The sequence below is a fragment of the Hemibagrus wyckioides genome, linkage group LG09 (genome assembly GCF_019097595.1).
Source record: "Hemibagrus wyckioides isolate EC202008001 linkage group LG09, SWU_Hwy_1.0, whole genome shotgun sequence".
NCBI classification, from domain to species: Eukaryota; Metazoa; Chordata; class Actinopteri; order Siluriformes; family Bagridae; genus Hemibagrus; species Hemibagrus wyckioides.
The window spans coordinates 16378240-16393827 of NC_080718.1; the positions used below are offsets into that span (position 1 = coordinate 16378240).

General features: G+C 37.5%; 2 protein-coding genes across 2 annotated transcripts; both read left to right on the top strand.

Moving 5' to 3' along the window:
* The first annotated feature begins 4429 nt into the window (after window positions 1–4429).
* LOC131358823 (uncharacterized) lies at window positions 4430–6948 on the top strand. Its single transcript, XM_058398155.1, has 5 exons — window positions 4430–4518; window positions 4613–4779; window positions 4991–5483; window positions 5588–5664; window positions 6800–6948. The coding sequence occupies exons 1-5, from the start codon at window positions 4476–4478 to the stop codon at window positions 6899–6901; spliced, it is 882 nt and encodes a 293-aa protein (XP_058254138.1). The 5' UTR covers window positions 4430–4475; the 3' UTR covers window positions 6902–6948.
* Window positions 6949–10395: 3447 nt separating this feature from the next.
* On the top strand, window positions 10396–14586 carry LOC131359836 (transmembrane protein 179). Its single transcript, XM_058399980.1, has 4 exons — window positions 10396–10778; window positions 11537–11674; window positions 12275–12353; window positions 12441–14586. The coding sequence occupies exons 1-4, from the start codon at window positions 10477–10479 to the stop codon at window positions 12621–12623; spliced, it is 702 nt and encodes a 233-aa protein (XP_058255963.1). The 5' UTR covers window positions 10396–10476; the 3' UTR covers window positions 12624–14586.
* Window positions 14587–15588: the final 1002 nt, after the last annotated feature.

Here is a 15588-nt window from a genome sequence, read left to right on the forward strand (position 1 = left end):
TTGCACACACTCAGACAACACCTCCTGTTGGGAAGACTGGTACAGTGGTGGAGTTTCAGTGGACTTCTGCCGCAGTACCCAGGTGATGTCACTCTTCACATATCCCAGCTTGTTAAGAGCAGTGGACAGAGCATAGGGTCAGCTGTGGTTAAGAAACAAGCTCCAAGGCCCAACAGCAGCAGCTTGTCAGTGCTGGCATTTTATCTCATACCTTATAATCACTAACACATAAGTCTTTATAGGAAATCAAGATTTTTATGACATAAGAAGATACATAATGAATAGAGTCATCAGTGTTTATACTTTTATTTCTTCATATTGTTTTTCTTTTTAGATGCCAATGAGTTGAAGCAGATCTCTCAGATGTGGCACGAGTTGAACCAGCAGCACAAAACCACTTGTCTGGACCTGCGGTAATTTACAATGACAAACTGTCCAGTGCAATGTCACAGTATGTTTCTTCAGCCCCTCCTATTTTCCTCTTTTATATAACTCTTTTGAAATTTTAAACATTCACCAGAAAAGCCTTAAGTGTTTCTTAAAAAATAAACCCTCTCTATATGCTTTCTTTTCTTAGATGTGATACTGAGGATAAATATAGAGGGAACTCCATTATACAGGGTATGGTGGCTCATATGCACAAACAATATGGGCCACTATGGGTTTCAGAAGAGTGTACCTACCAGACATACCCACCACCTTCACTACACTCTCTCCTAAAGCTAGTACTGGCCCCTTATATAGACACCACATCTGCCCTAGCCATTGTATCCTTTTTCTAGTGCTCTACATAGTATAAAATAATAATACAATTAGATTAATCTGTTGCACAGGTTAAGCCAGAGCATCAGCTCCTGAATAGGTGGAATTACAATATATTGATTTATTTTCTTGTTAAGTTGATAGAAGCAGGTTAGGAGACAAGGTGACACATCACTGCCCCATGGTTCCTGGTTTTATCCTGAGCTTGGGTTACTCTCTGTGTGGGGTTTCACATGTTCTCTTAATATGTCTCCTCTACTTTTGTAAGTGTGCCTGTAGGGTTATACTAAATTGTCACTTGGTGTATGAATGTGTGTAATTAACTGGAGTCCCATCCAGGGTGTGTTCTTGCCTTTGAATAAGCTCCAGCTCCACTGAAAACCTGATAAAGCAGTTGTTGAAGAACACTTAATAAATAAATGGCTGTGGCTTGTCTTGGGTTCTCTTCTTTAACCTATGAAATACATTATTTTGACATTAACTCTTTATCTTCAGATAATGTATTTTGTTTTGGATGTGTCTAACATGCAGTGTAAAGCTGACCTCCTGGAGTCTTTCTGCCATACCTTTAGCATTCCATCCAGCTTCTTCCAACAGATCTATGGGTTTTGGCTCCTGGACCATGGCTTTGTATCAGTATGACAGCTTTGACCATCATGCTCATAAAATACTGAAGCTATAATTTGAAGTTTGTCTGGGAAAGATCCCAGTTATCTTGTTACAAGTAGTGTTGTAGTGATGATGTAGTTCCGAGTAGTGGAACACAATTCATTTTTCCCCATAGAATTCGCTTGGAAAGCTTTTGAGCCCAGGGACTAGTTCAGCATGGTTATCATGTCACAGTTATGCTGTGTTGAGGACCTTGCTGAGACAGGGGCAGAGGCAAGCAGCACTGAAATACCTCTACTACACCAAGCCTGCTATAGAGAATACTCAGGATGCCAGACTGTATGTGGATGTGCTCTTACAGAACAGGTATAAGAAAACAAATAGTATCGACTGCCATATAAGTAGACGTCATTAAAAGTAGGATTTAAACCATGTGGAAACCTCATTTCAGGAAATAATTGTGTCATATTAAGATTGAGCTAGATTGGTCAAGTTTTTTTTATTATGTGTCATTTGGCCATCGTATTTTTTTTTAGCCGTGTTGGTGAAGCTCAGATCTTGCTTAAACGGTGCCAACCAGGAAAGGAATATCTACTAGACAATTTCATATGTGGCTGTGAAAATCCCAATCTCTGTGGGGAAGTACTGGCCAATGTATGTAACGTGATACAGTAAGCTGTGCTTTTCCACACTGATTATTCAGGGCTCAATAAGGACACAATACAATATGTAAACTAGTTACTTTAAAAGGACAATTTCCATAAAAGTGTCCATGAATGTAACTGACATGAGTGTTATAAATTGAAGATATTTCAACTATTTCCTTTTATTGCAGAATATTCCATATCTCACATTATCAGAGAGACCGTATTCTACTAAACCTGAAAAAATAAACCAAAGAAATCTTGGTGATACGGGTGCAGGACATAAGTTTGTTGGAAAAGGTGAACTCATTTTATTCAGTGATAGAGACTACATTATTATGAGACAAACTGTAACAATCAAGAAATCTTCTGACCATGGATTACTAAGCAAAGTAAATATATTAAAGTGATATTATCTGATATTTTCAGGACATGTTCCTCATCCATTTTCTGCACTGCTCTACCAGTGTCTGTTTAATGGCTCTCTAACTCCTGGAGATTTCCTCAAACTATTTCGAGAAACTGTGACAGAGCTTAACTCATCAAAACAACATACAAGGTACTATAGAATATAATCATGCATGAATAGTTATGATGGTAACACAATATTGTAAGAATAACTAATTAGTATTGATGTTGTTTCTGTGCATTTAGGATGATGGTGGTCTGGCCAACATATATAGAGAGCACTGAAGATAACAGGAATACTTCTCAGTCACCTGAAACCTTTTGTCATTTACCCTTTCCCCCTAACCCTGCAGAGCTCCAGAAAGAACAAATGGAGTTGTTACAGAATGAGAGAATGGTACACTATGCCTATGAAATATAACATAATACTATACTAAATAGTATGTCAAAGTAACATACCATATATATATATAGCAACTCTGGTAGCCTTTTGTATATTAGTGCTCTGTTGGAAATACTGAAATTTACAAATTTACTGAAATTAAAATAGTATGAGGATTCAAACAAAGATGATCGTTCTTTTTCAGGGATTTTCCCAGTCTTTGATTCATGCATTCTCTCTTCTTTATTTCTTTTCGGTAGGTTCTTGAATCTCCAGCAGATGTCTCCTCTGGTTCCACATCCCCAGACAGCATGGATTCTGCATGCTTCTTCATTTCTTCCCCTTCTCCAGCACCTGCTGAGACAGGACAAGAGGAGTCCAGGGATGATGTCTGTGACTCGCTGAGTGACAATCATCTGCCATCTAGAGATGTTACCCAGTGCTGTTCCCATTTCACTCTGACTGTAGGGGGCAACTCAAAGGCAATGCTCATCAAAAGCTTGAGGAAAGAAAGTGTAGATGAGCTGGTCACCTCTGAGAGTGAGTCTTGCTGCTTGTGTAGTCTGAGTGCTTGTTTTTATTAAATATGTCATTCATTGTTTTTATGTCTAATGTTTCTAATTTAGATGGTGTTGAAGGTGTTTTGACCTGTGCATTACCAGGAAATCTTGTAGATGCAGCTGAGAGTCACTTGATGAAAGTCACACAAATAGAGGATTGGTATTTAAATGCTGTTTAAGGGCTTTTGATGGGCTGCTTAGATATTTAAGCTTAGACGTTTAACCCCTTAAACTCTAGGTTTAATATTTATTTATTAGTAATAAATCACATTATTGTCTCATATAGTTATGCAATTATTCAATCGGCCAATCGTGTGTTAGCAGGACAGTGGATGAAAACATGCAGATGCTGGTGAGAAGCTTTATTTAACACTTGCATCAACACATCAAACTGGGAAAAAGTGTGATGTCTGTGACTTGAGGCATGATTGGGGTTTTCTGTTGATGGGCTGTTTTCTGTTGAATCTGTAGAGATGAGCAATTCTCTCTAGAGTTTACACACTTTAAATATCTTATACAATTTCGATGAGCCCATTGAACCCATTGTAACCTTAGATTCCAGTCCTTTGCTAACAGGAGTGGAACCTGATGTAATGTTCTGCTGTTGTAGATCATTTGCCTCGACATTTGATATGTTATGCATTCTGAGATGCTATTCTGCTCGCCAAGATTGTAAAGAGTGGTTGTTTGAGTTATCATAGCCTTCTTGTCAGCATGAATCTGTCTGTCCATTCACTTCTGACCTTTCATAAGGTGCTTGGTTTTGTTTTTGACACCATTGTGTCCAAACTTTAGATGTTGTTGTGTGTGATAAACCCAAGAGATCAGCAGTTTCTCTTGAGTTTCTATTCAGATCTGTATCTGCATGTCTTTATGCACCCTGCTTCTGCCACATGATGCAATTGCACTAAGCGGTGTTAGTTTAATGGACCATTTGATGGACTATCCTTTAAGAGTAAATGCATTGAGTGCCAATTTAACAAAAATTGGTTTAATAGTTTGTATATACTATGGGCAAATATTAGAGATTTGATCTGTTTTATGTTTTGCCTTTATATATAAAACATCTACAGCAGTAAAGACAATAAAACAGTGCCATATAGTGCTGCTATGGTCTCTGCCGATGATGATCATTTTTTCATTCCTTATTTTGGTGAGCATTTATATTTGCTTTTCTAATAATATATCCAGTAAAAGTATTAAATTGCTTGTTGGGTGTACATCATAATCTCATGTTGTTTTTACAGAGAAGGTGATTGATGATAAGGTCCCGGAGCCACATTCTGAGAGCACTAGGGCAGAATATAAGAGAGAACAGTTCTGTGCTTTATCTTCTGAGAGAGTTTATTGCCAAGACTCCATTTGTGATGAAGCGTCTGGATCAAGCAGCTTTTTGGACCTGAAGCCTTTAAGAGTGAGTGATATCTGTTCTTTGTTTTCTGCTTAATAACATTACAAAGTCTTTCTTTAGTGCTGCTGTCTCTGTTTGCCAGTCAGTTACTTTGAATTTAATTCATTGAATAATATATTCTTTAGTATAGACGGCAGCACTTATGAAAAACTGTACAACTTCCTTCTTTGAGTGCTTGAGTTTGATCACTAGTCTTTGTCCTTTCTGTGTTCAGAGAGCACTGCCTTACCCTCCAGTTAACAAGGGCCTCAGGTCCTACTGTTATGATCCCCAGAATGCCACAGACCAGCCAGAGATCCTCACTTCCTGTGCACGTACTGAGACTATGCAGGACCTCCTGGAGCAGATCCACGATCAGACCCTTATACTGAAGGCTGGGAAACCCAACCAACCATCATTTTTAGAGTCTGTCAGGAGCTCCAATCTGGTAATGGATTTTAACCCTGTGCGGCGTGGCTCTCGTCCTCATCAGCCTCAGATTTCTCTTGGAGCTTCACTATTACCCCTCAGCCCTGTTGAGAAGACCAAAGATAAAGCAACCAGTGAGGGCAGAAATGCAGGAATTAAAGAGGTAGTGTGTTTTAGGACCACATCAGACCGAGTGGGTGACTATAAACTGGGCAGCTGGTGGAAGCAGGCTCTGGAGACCAGAAGAGCCTCCACAGGATTGCTGCCTGCTATTGAGCAGGTCCCTGCTGTTACAAAAGGTTATACTTTGTTGCACAAATCCAAGCAATGCCTGAAAGACTAATTGCATTGTTAAGGTTTTTTTTTAGGTATGCTCTATTAAGGCTTCTTCTTTCCTTCTTAGAGAAAAGACACTCTCTTTTTCTAGGATGGCCTCAGTCTCATGGGCTTATCAGAGGACTCAAACAAGAGGCTGACCAGGTAAGAGTGTCATAAATAAGTGATATTTGAAATGACAATGTATCTCTCACAGTTGATGTACATGTAGACAATGAGGGAATATACATTGTCCACACAGTGGCAGTGTTGGATTAATGTTTTGTACATATCATATATGAATTTCATGTACATATAAATTATAACATCTTCAAATCCATATCTAATGATGTGGCATCTATGCAACTGCTTAATAACAATTTAATGTGACTTAGATGTTTGATGGCCCACTAATATTTTTATGATCCAGATAGTCTCAGCTGCAGTGTAATACAGAATAATACATGCTGTACTGCATATTCTAATAGGAAGAATTATACTGCTCTACTAATATAAACCCATTAAAGACTTAGACTTGGTCCTGAGGCATGTAGAATGAAATATTTAGAGCATGAGATGTTCCTCTTGAACCACTCCTCTTGAGATTGAACCACTGTGGATGTGGAGAGGGAGGTATGTTTCATTACCTTTCAGCAACATATGGTCATTTATTGTATTATGAATTTTTTTTAATTATGTGCTAATAATTATCACACACACACACAGTTCATTTGTATTAAGATTTCTTCTCTTTATTTATAATACATCATACTATAGTGCCAAGGCATTACTTTGTTCATGAAAAATATAAAACCATTTAGAACCATTTAAATATAAACCTATTTAATACAACTTAATTTCCCTCACCTTGCTTTAAAGGGCCACTTGCTGGTGTGATATGTCTATGCGATTTTGAAGGGAAAAGCTGATGTTAGAGCCTTTCATCATGAACAACATTTGCTTTTTGATTGTCCCATAACCTCAGGCATAGATTAATGGGATCAGGATATTTTGGCTCTGACTCCACCCACATATACACAGAGGAAATGAAATGCAGCACAATGTATGCAGCAGCATAAGCTTACATTATTATAGATGCCTGTAAATGATGAAGCTCTTAGAAAAGCCATGACAAAACCTTCACATACACATAACTAACTGTTCATTCTTACGTAAAATTCTGAATGATATAACCTGTAACAGACATGTAAATGTCTGACATGTACATCTTCTGATTCGAAAAATGGAACTGAAACCCATGCCCTTGAAAAGTAATGCAAAATTTAAATGATGTTTTTAGGCTACAACGGATGAGTCAAGCAGAAAAGCTAAAGGCAAAAGGCGCAAACAGGTCAAACAATTCGGAGAGAGAGCGAGAGGGAGAGAGGCCTCAACATCGTAGTTAAGTGATGTTAAAAAAAGCTTTCCAGTTCTGATTAGCTTGCCATATTTCTGAGATGTTAGATTTTATTCACATATCTATATGTAGACTAAACATTTGAAAATTGCTTTTTAATAAAGAGCAAATATTAAAATCTGCCTTTGGTTTGCATTGTTTATCTTTTAATCTTTCTTGACAAATTAATATAAATCAAATTTTATTATTGCTGAAGCTTAATCATGGCACAGGTTTGGATTAAATCGGTGTCAAAGAGATTTAACATGTTTGCTGTTATTGAATTCACAGTCCTGATTTACATAGTGTCCTGTTTTTTTTTCTCCTCAGACAAATCCAGCAGATTCAACAAAGACAAATACATCCTTTTGTGCACTATACAGCAATTACTGTACACTGTACAACCCCCCCCCCCCTTTTTTAGAAAGCCTGCCAAATTGCTTCACAACATGAATAACTTGAATGAATAACTTGAAATCTCTATCTTGATCTGGGCTGCTCTTTGTGATTCTGCACTTTCTGCTTCTTAAATCTGGTTCTACAACAATAAAATGTAGAGCAAGATCCATTGGTCCACTGCTCACTCTTTGCTCCACTGTCCCCAGTTTTTTAAAGTATTCTTCTATGAATACAGACTCTTAGGTATAGAGACTTCTGACAGACTTAGATATGCATTTCCCGATAGATATTACACTGATATTAGCATTTGTAAAAATGTACATTGGTTTGCATAAGTATTCAAACCCTAGAACAGAATTGGACTTAATTGAGATTATTCAGTATGTCATGTCTTTCCACAATATAGCCCAGATTAGAATAAGGCACAAAATTATTTGCAAATAAAAAATGTAAAATTTGGGATTGCGCAAAGTATTCAAAGTATTCATTTACCCCCACAATATACTCGGACTTGTTGAGAAGCTATGAGCCATTCTTTTTTTTAGTACAGCACTCACCTTAAACAACATCTGAACTGTTTTCATGACCCACCTCTGGTAATATATAATTGGCTTTAATTTGAGCCTATGGCATAAAAACTGACAGAACCTTACACCTCAAACTACATTTTTTTGCAAGTGCATTTCAGGCTACAGTGTGTTACTGCGTTAAAGGGTAAAGGAGCATATCCAAGTAACTGTTCACGAAAAAGCATTGATTCTCTAGAAGCACTGCTGAAACTGCAACACACAAATAGGCCCCTATTGCTCTCTCCTTTCAGCCATAAGGAGACCTGAAAGTCCTGAAAGTGTTAACATATAGTATACCATTTTCACAAATGATTTAAGAATTCATGTCAAGTCAAGAAGCTTTTATTGTCATTTCAACCATATATACCTAATGCAGTACACAGTGAAATGAAACAACCTTTCTCCAGGACCCTGGTGCTACATAAAACAACACAGAGCTACATAACAACACAGAGCTAAGGACTGAAAGTAAGTTGTCCTAGCCACATAAAGTGCAACGTGTGCAACCTAACAGACAAACAGTACAAGACAAAAAGACAGTTTAACAGACAATATAAAACAAAACAGTACAGAACAGATACACAAAATACACAAAATAGTGCTGACTAGTATACATTCTGTATATTATGCTATACAGTATTCTTGTAAACATTTACACTTATGTATAGCAGCAGTTGGTGGCAGTTTGAAATGTTTGCTAAAATGCCAACAGCAGCAATTGAGTAAATATGGGTAAATAAATTATAATATGGGTGATGCTATAGACATGGATGAATTGATTTAGGTGGAATATGATGGTATATTGTTTTTATTTTGCTGACAAGAAACAATACACAGTGTAGTCCTGGACAGTACCTTTATAGATGCAAAGCATGTCTCCTCTGTAATCTGTCTTTTTGGCCTGGTAGTATAAATGGGCTTGTTTGCTTGGTTGAGATGGTGCTAATCGTTCCCATTAAAAATGGATGAACTCCCTGATGCTGCAGCAGCCTCCAGTGCAGCTGCTCTGTGTTGCCTCATACATGACTATATGAAAAGAATTAAACTGAAATGTCTCTTTTTCAGGCCTGGTGCTGCATAATACTAACACACAGGACAGAGAGAGAGACAACTGCATTGTATGGCTGTCTGCAGATGTTCAGACTTAAGCAACATGCGTGTAAAATTGCAATAGCATGAGTGGGCTCTTTAAACAAATTCTGACCAGAACCTAATTTAGCATGCTGTGCACACAAATTGGTCTGCCACATATGACTCAGACCGATCTAATCCACTCTATTATGGTGCTAAAATGAGCTGTAAAAAAATTATGCAGTTTGTGATACTGATGAAATGTCAGAACATGGAAATACATCTGCTACTTCTTTCTCTTTTCATATTTCTTGTTTTGTACTTTTCTCTTTTCACTTCCTGATTAGTAAGTCCTCTTCATTTTACACGTTTTTTTATATAAACTCACTAAGTCACTAACAAGATGGAACATTTCTCTGACATAAGGGGTGTTGGAAAAGACATAGTGAACACTACAGGATTCTGCCTTGCCTTTTCTCACAGCTATGCCTTTGATTGGAGATATGAATCCATCACCCATTCCTTCCCCTTATGGCACCCTCGGTCCCACCTCACGATCCTGCTGAAAATCCAGTATAGACTGAACAGCTACTGTACCAGCTTCCAAAAAGCCTGGTAAACCATCTTTGCCAGCTGGTTATTACTAGAAGTGTTTTCTGAATTACCCCTTCTAATCCTCTGTTGTAGTTACATTATTTGTAAGAAAATAATAATTATAATAATAAGGCAAGTAGAGAATCTCAGAATGAACTGATCAAAGCTGGAATATAACAGCAAATATTTTCTACCAGTAACATGGCTTTTAGTTACTTTTAATCAAACATATCTGTTGCTTGTGCCTATTTATTGGTTTGTAGAATGTAATGTTATTGAAGTATGTTCTAATGTGGTGATTTATCTAAATAGAGCGTTATTTCATTAATAGAATCTGAAGAATATATATACTATACAGGCAAAGGTTTGTGGAAACAGGACCATTGCCGTAAAGTTAAAAGCAGACAATTGTCTATAATGCCTTCTCATGCTGTAGCAGTAGCAAGCTCCATGAAGGTATGCTTTACCAAAGCTGGAGAGGAAGAACTTGAGTGACTGACCTCAACCCCACTGAACACTTTTGGGATGAACTGGAGTGCCTACTGCACCTCAGAGCTCCCACAATGCAGTCTGATCTCCCTAATGCTCTTGTTGCTAATTGGGCAAATACCCACAGCCACACTCTAAAATCTAGTGGAAAGCCTTCCCAGATGAGTGGAGGTTATTATAACAGCAAAGAGGCACTAAATCTGGACCCTGATGTTCTACAAACACATCATATACTGGAACAACAAAATCAGCATCATATATTGCAGCAACTATTGGAAAACAGTATCTTGTGCTTTAAAGTGTTATTTCTTCCTCAAACGCTCTCTTTATTACAGTAAAAATGTTTTTCTTTTCTTTTTTTTTAGTATTCTGATGCTGCCCTCTCGTCTCGCGCCAGCAGAGTGGAACTGCGCATGCGCAGCAGCGGTGCTCAGCTGCTCTAGCGCGAGCCGGGTGAAAATGGCAAAAAACAATTTTATATTCACGCAGTGCGTCTTATATTTTTTGGCTTTCGTCTTTGGGTTTATCGCGGTAGTGCCTCTCTCTGAAAATGCGGAGGACTTCGGAGGGAAATGCTTGCTCTTCACGCGGGGTATGTGGCAGAACGAGAACATCACGGTGTCCAAGCAGCGCTTCATCGTGGAGGAATGGGGACCGCAGTCCTCCTGCAGCTTCATCACCTTCGTCGGCGTAGCCTCTCTCGTGCTGTCCGCTGTTCAGGCCTGGAGACTGCTCTTCCTCATCTGCAAAGGCCATGATGAGTGAGTGTCTTTACATTTCACCTACATCAGCTCAAATATGACAGGGATTGATGCATTGAGGGTGTCTGGGACGCACTATATGTGTGGACAAAACACCAGCACATTACAACTGTAGTACGCTTTACAATATAGTAAAAGACTCAGATGAACAGGGTGATTAAAGATTTTGCAACATTGCTTCCAATTATTTGTGTTTGCAGGAAACCATGTATACCATGATTCATCAAAACACCCACAGGAACATCTGGAGCATCTGTGGTTATTTAGGATGCTCACAGCACACAATAAAACATTTTGTTACCCAATAAACCATTTTGTTACTAAGATTATATACATATTGTAGTAAAATAATTATTGCAAAATCCATATGTGCAATAATGCTCATATGTCAAGTCATTGCATTATTATTATTATTATTTTTTAATAACTGATGGTTATCCCTGTTCATAAAAAGGTTGTAAGAGAGTAAGTAGGTGTTTAAATACATTTTGTTATTTATGGCATCATTTATTCCACAAAGAGATGAAGTGCCTTAATCTAGCGTCCATGCACCTAATCGATATGCAGCTGTTCAGTATTGTTAATGGTATGTGTGAGTATGTGATGGCAGCACAACAACACCAGACTGATACATCATTGGGAGTAAGTGTGTTTTCTGTTTTTGGACAGGTCATAAAACATGTCTAGAAGTATCCTAAATTGTCTTCTTTCAAATGCAGGTTTAGAACCTTTCTGAACTTTTGCTTGACTTTCCACAGCTCCATATTTAATGCCTTCTTGAACCTGCTGATCAGCTTGTTTGTGGTGTGTGCTGTGTTCCTGTCGAGCACCATTGTGACTGTGGGCTTCAACCTGTGGTGTGATGCTATTACAGAGGGGGGCAGCATGCCCGGCAGGTAAAATGCTATATCAAGTGTATTTTAAGAATTTATAGCTGCAGTGATCAGTCAACATAATCAACTAAACTAGATTAAAAAAATTAATTGACAAAGTATTGTCAAAGCATGACAAAGCATAACCAACTTCAGATCTTATTTACAATGTAAGTGAGCATAAACCTCTATATCTAAACCTCTATATCTGGACTGAATGTGGTACAATACTGAAGCCAGCAGAGGCACTGCTTCTGTTGTTCAATTGTGCTTTCAGTCAGTTCAGCTATGATGAATATAAGGATATGTATCATTTAAACACTGGTAAGGTGTTTAATGTTTTCAATTTCATTTTAATGAACACAAGAAACGGACTCATTTCATGTACAGAAACCTAAAGCTTGCTTGACAAGACACTGCAGCATTGCATAATAACTCTGCTCTGGTGCGTCATCAGAAGCAAAACTGGTGCAATTCAACTCCAGAGTCTTGAAGATTGATCATATTTCACATAAAAGCACTGCATAAATATGAATTTTAATCTTTCAGATCTAATCTAGTGTCTGTAAGTGAATGAATTCTAATGTGTTTGTCAGTAATAGTTTACTTCTTTTCACATTGTAGCTGTGAGGATTTACAGGACACTGATTTGGAGCTGGGGTTAGACAACTCTGCATTCTATGACCAGTTTGCCATTGCACAAGTAGGTGTGATCTGAATATATTATATGTAATCAGCAGCATTGAATGCATTTTGAATGCATAATGCATACCATTATCTTCCCCTATAGTTTGGACTGTGGGCTGCTTGGTTGACCTGGTTGGGTATCACATTCATGGCCTTCCTGAAGGTCTACTATAACTACCGTCAGGAAGACCTGCTGGACAGCCTGATCCACGAGAAGGAGTTCCTGCTGGGCCGTTCCTCACGCCGCTGCTCAGACATACTGGATAAGAAAAGTCCCATGATCTGATTCTCTTGGGAAGCACAGTATATGGTCTGAATGTGATGATTTGAGATGAGACACAAAGGTGACAGGCTCTGAAATGATTAGTATTTCAAGGTTCTTTTTGCCACAGACTTATTGGACCCATACTGTTATTGCACCTGACTCCTGACAGCCTGTCTGTCATCTGTGGGAGGCCAGTAAAACTGAATCAGACATCGACATGTACATGTGTAAAAGGCTGTCTGCAAGCTTACCCCAAAGACTTCATTATTAATCTAAATGAATTCATTTATTATTCATTGCTAAATAATAAATATTAAATTTTATCCCTTTGTTGCTTAGCTCTTCCCAGGGTAGACATTGACCAAATGAAATTAATTTTATTCCTAAGATTGAAAAGGTCTGCAACACTTTTGTGGCAAAGAGAACCTTGGCTCATTTTTGGTCCGCGAACATAGAGATTACTGCAGTCTTTACAGTCATACAGGGGCTAAAATGTGACTGACTAATAACCTATAGTGCTATTAAATTATTGTGAAACCTGTTTACGCTACAATTAGTCTAAATATTGCACATATTCAACAAACTCTTTCAATTATCATTATATCTAATTGTACTTTTACTTTACTAACCACAGCCTCAGATTTCGGTTACAGATTATTATACTGTATCTGTTATAAGGCTTGATTTCTGTAATATGAGTCTCAAAATGAATTCAATTTTCAGTTAGTGATTTCTGGCTATTAGTTTACAGTAGGTATTTATTTTCTCAGGTTCTGTTCTTATCATTTCACTATTATCAATATGTGTATGCATATACAGCGAGTGTGATGTATGTGAAGATGCGTACAACCATATAGGCAGTTCAATATAAAAATGTGTTCTGCATTACTTACAGCTTCTAACAAAAGACCATAGTGGACTTATTAATCATTTCAAATGAAACAAAATGGGTACTGAAGCAAAAAAGGGCATACAGTTGCACAGTGTGTAGTCTTTCAGCATTAATTTTTTCTTGCACCGTATAAGTATTTGCCACCTGCTGCATGCTGCAATAAATGTGTATGTGCATTTTCAATATAATCAGTTTAAAAATAGCCAAATAATTATTTTGTTGCCTCAATGGCATATTTATATTGTGTGTTTATTCATTTTGAAAATGCATGAATAATGATTTGAGCTTATCTTTATAACATATTAAACCTTTGTTCTCCATCTCCCATATAAAACCCATACCATATTTAACTGTGTTCTTTTATTCTTTCTGTGTATTCAGTTTTGGTTGAATTAATCTCCTCATTATAGGTATTCCTAACATCTCTTCCTTTTCAGCTGTTTGTATTCGGTATTGCTTATTGCCAGACATCAGGAAAATATGACCTCAGTGCTGATTTTATCGGTTGTTTATGTAGCCAGATGGCGAAATGCATCATTTAAAATAATAAAATGGGATAGGAATTATGAGTACATCTACTTCATATAGATTTTCGTTTCGTGTTCTTGATAACTAATGGAACTGATTATTAATCTCTAATATACAAAAGACCAAAAGAAAGTGTTTAGGTTATGTTGACAGTGTTAACCTGTCAAAAGCCACCAGAGCAGCTATAATTTGCATTGGTATAAAGTCTCCAGAACTATACTAGAGGTTTGAAAATCATTTGTCCATTTTGACGATGGTGTTTGTGACAGCTATGGCTAAAATTTGTTGCAGGTGTTCATGTAACATATTATATAGGCACCACCGCTCACAGCCAGGTAGTAAAGTGTATAGGAGTCTATAAATGGACAAGAAATTTGTCCGTTCATCCAAAGTAAGATACAAATAGATAAGCAGGCAATTACAAATTTTGAATAATAAAAAAACATGTTTATAAAGACAGTATATGGTTACTTTAAACATAAGATGAATGACAATGATACATATACGGTGTTCAAATGTTGTACAACAGTTTATTTAAAACAATAAATGCAATTTTAACATTAACAGCATTCATTTTGGATCTATTCATGAAACATGCATGGTGGTGTAATGGGTAGTATTTGCACCTCACTGCTCCAGGATCCCTGGTTCACTCTGAACTGCATGGGTTTCCTCCACACTGCCCAAATCATGCCAGGTAATGGATAAAGTTAATGAAGCTAAATTTTCTGAAGGTGTGTATGTGTGTGTGTGTGTGTGTGTATGGTGCCCTGTAATGAAATCGAATCTTGTCCAGGGTGTTTTCCTGCCTCCCACACAGTATTCCTGGGATAGCCTTTGGATCATAAAATGGTAACTGAAAGTGAGTGAGTAAATAAAACATGAAGCAAATGAAAAGCGGTAGCATACATCATCTCTCTGGTTTGCAATATTGTTTATTTAATGGCTTTTATTGATGACCTGTTACAATGTGATTTAAACTGAGAGAAAGGAGAGAACCTTAAAAAGGCACTTCTATTAAAGCAGTCTCATACAGTGTCACTAATGATAAGTGGAGAGGAAACACACTCAACCCGGAAATCCTGGAACATAAAGAGAGCATGTGCTCTGTTTGATGAGACTTTATTGCTTTAGAGCAAATAAAGAATCAAATCATTTCCATTCAGTTCCCTTTTACGTGAACATTGCCTTATATTGCCTTGAAGAGTTGAAGTTCAAGTACAAACCAGTTGGTAAGAATTTTCTTCAAACAACATTACACGTACAGTATTATGCTGTGCTATACAATGGACAATCATGCGCTGTATAACTTGTTTATGCATAATTATGTACAAATGGGTGTAATTATTCTTCAAAAAGATTTTCAGATGTTGTATGTGACCGAGACAGTGATTCATTTCTTCACAAATGATCTCACAGTGGTTTTATTTGCCGCATATCACAGTACCTAATGAATTTGTTAAACATTTTGTCCTAACCATCCCTGCTCGTGCTGTACAGGTACTCAGAGTGTACAGACCCAGAGCTCCACCCACCAAGCAGCATGATACAGTATAATTAGCCACA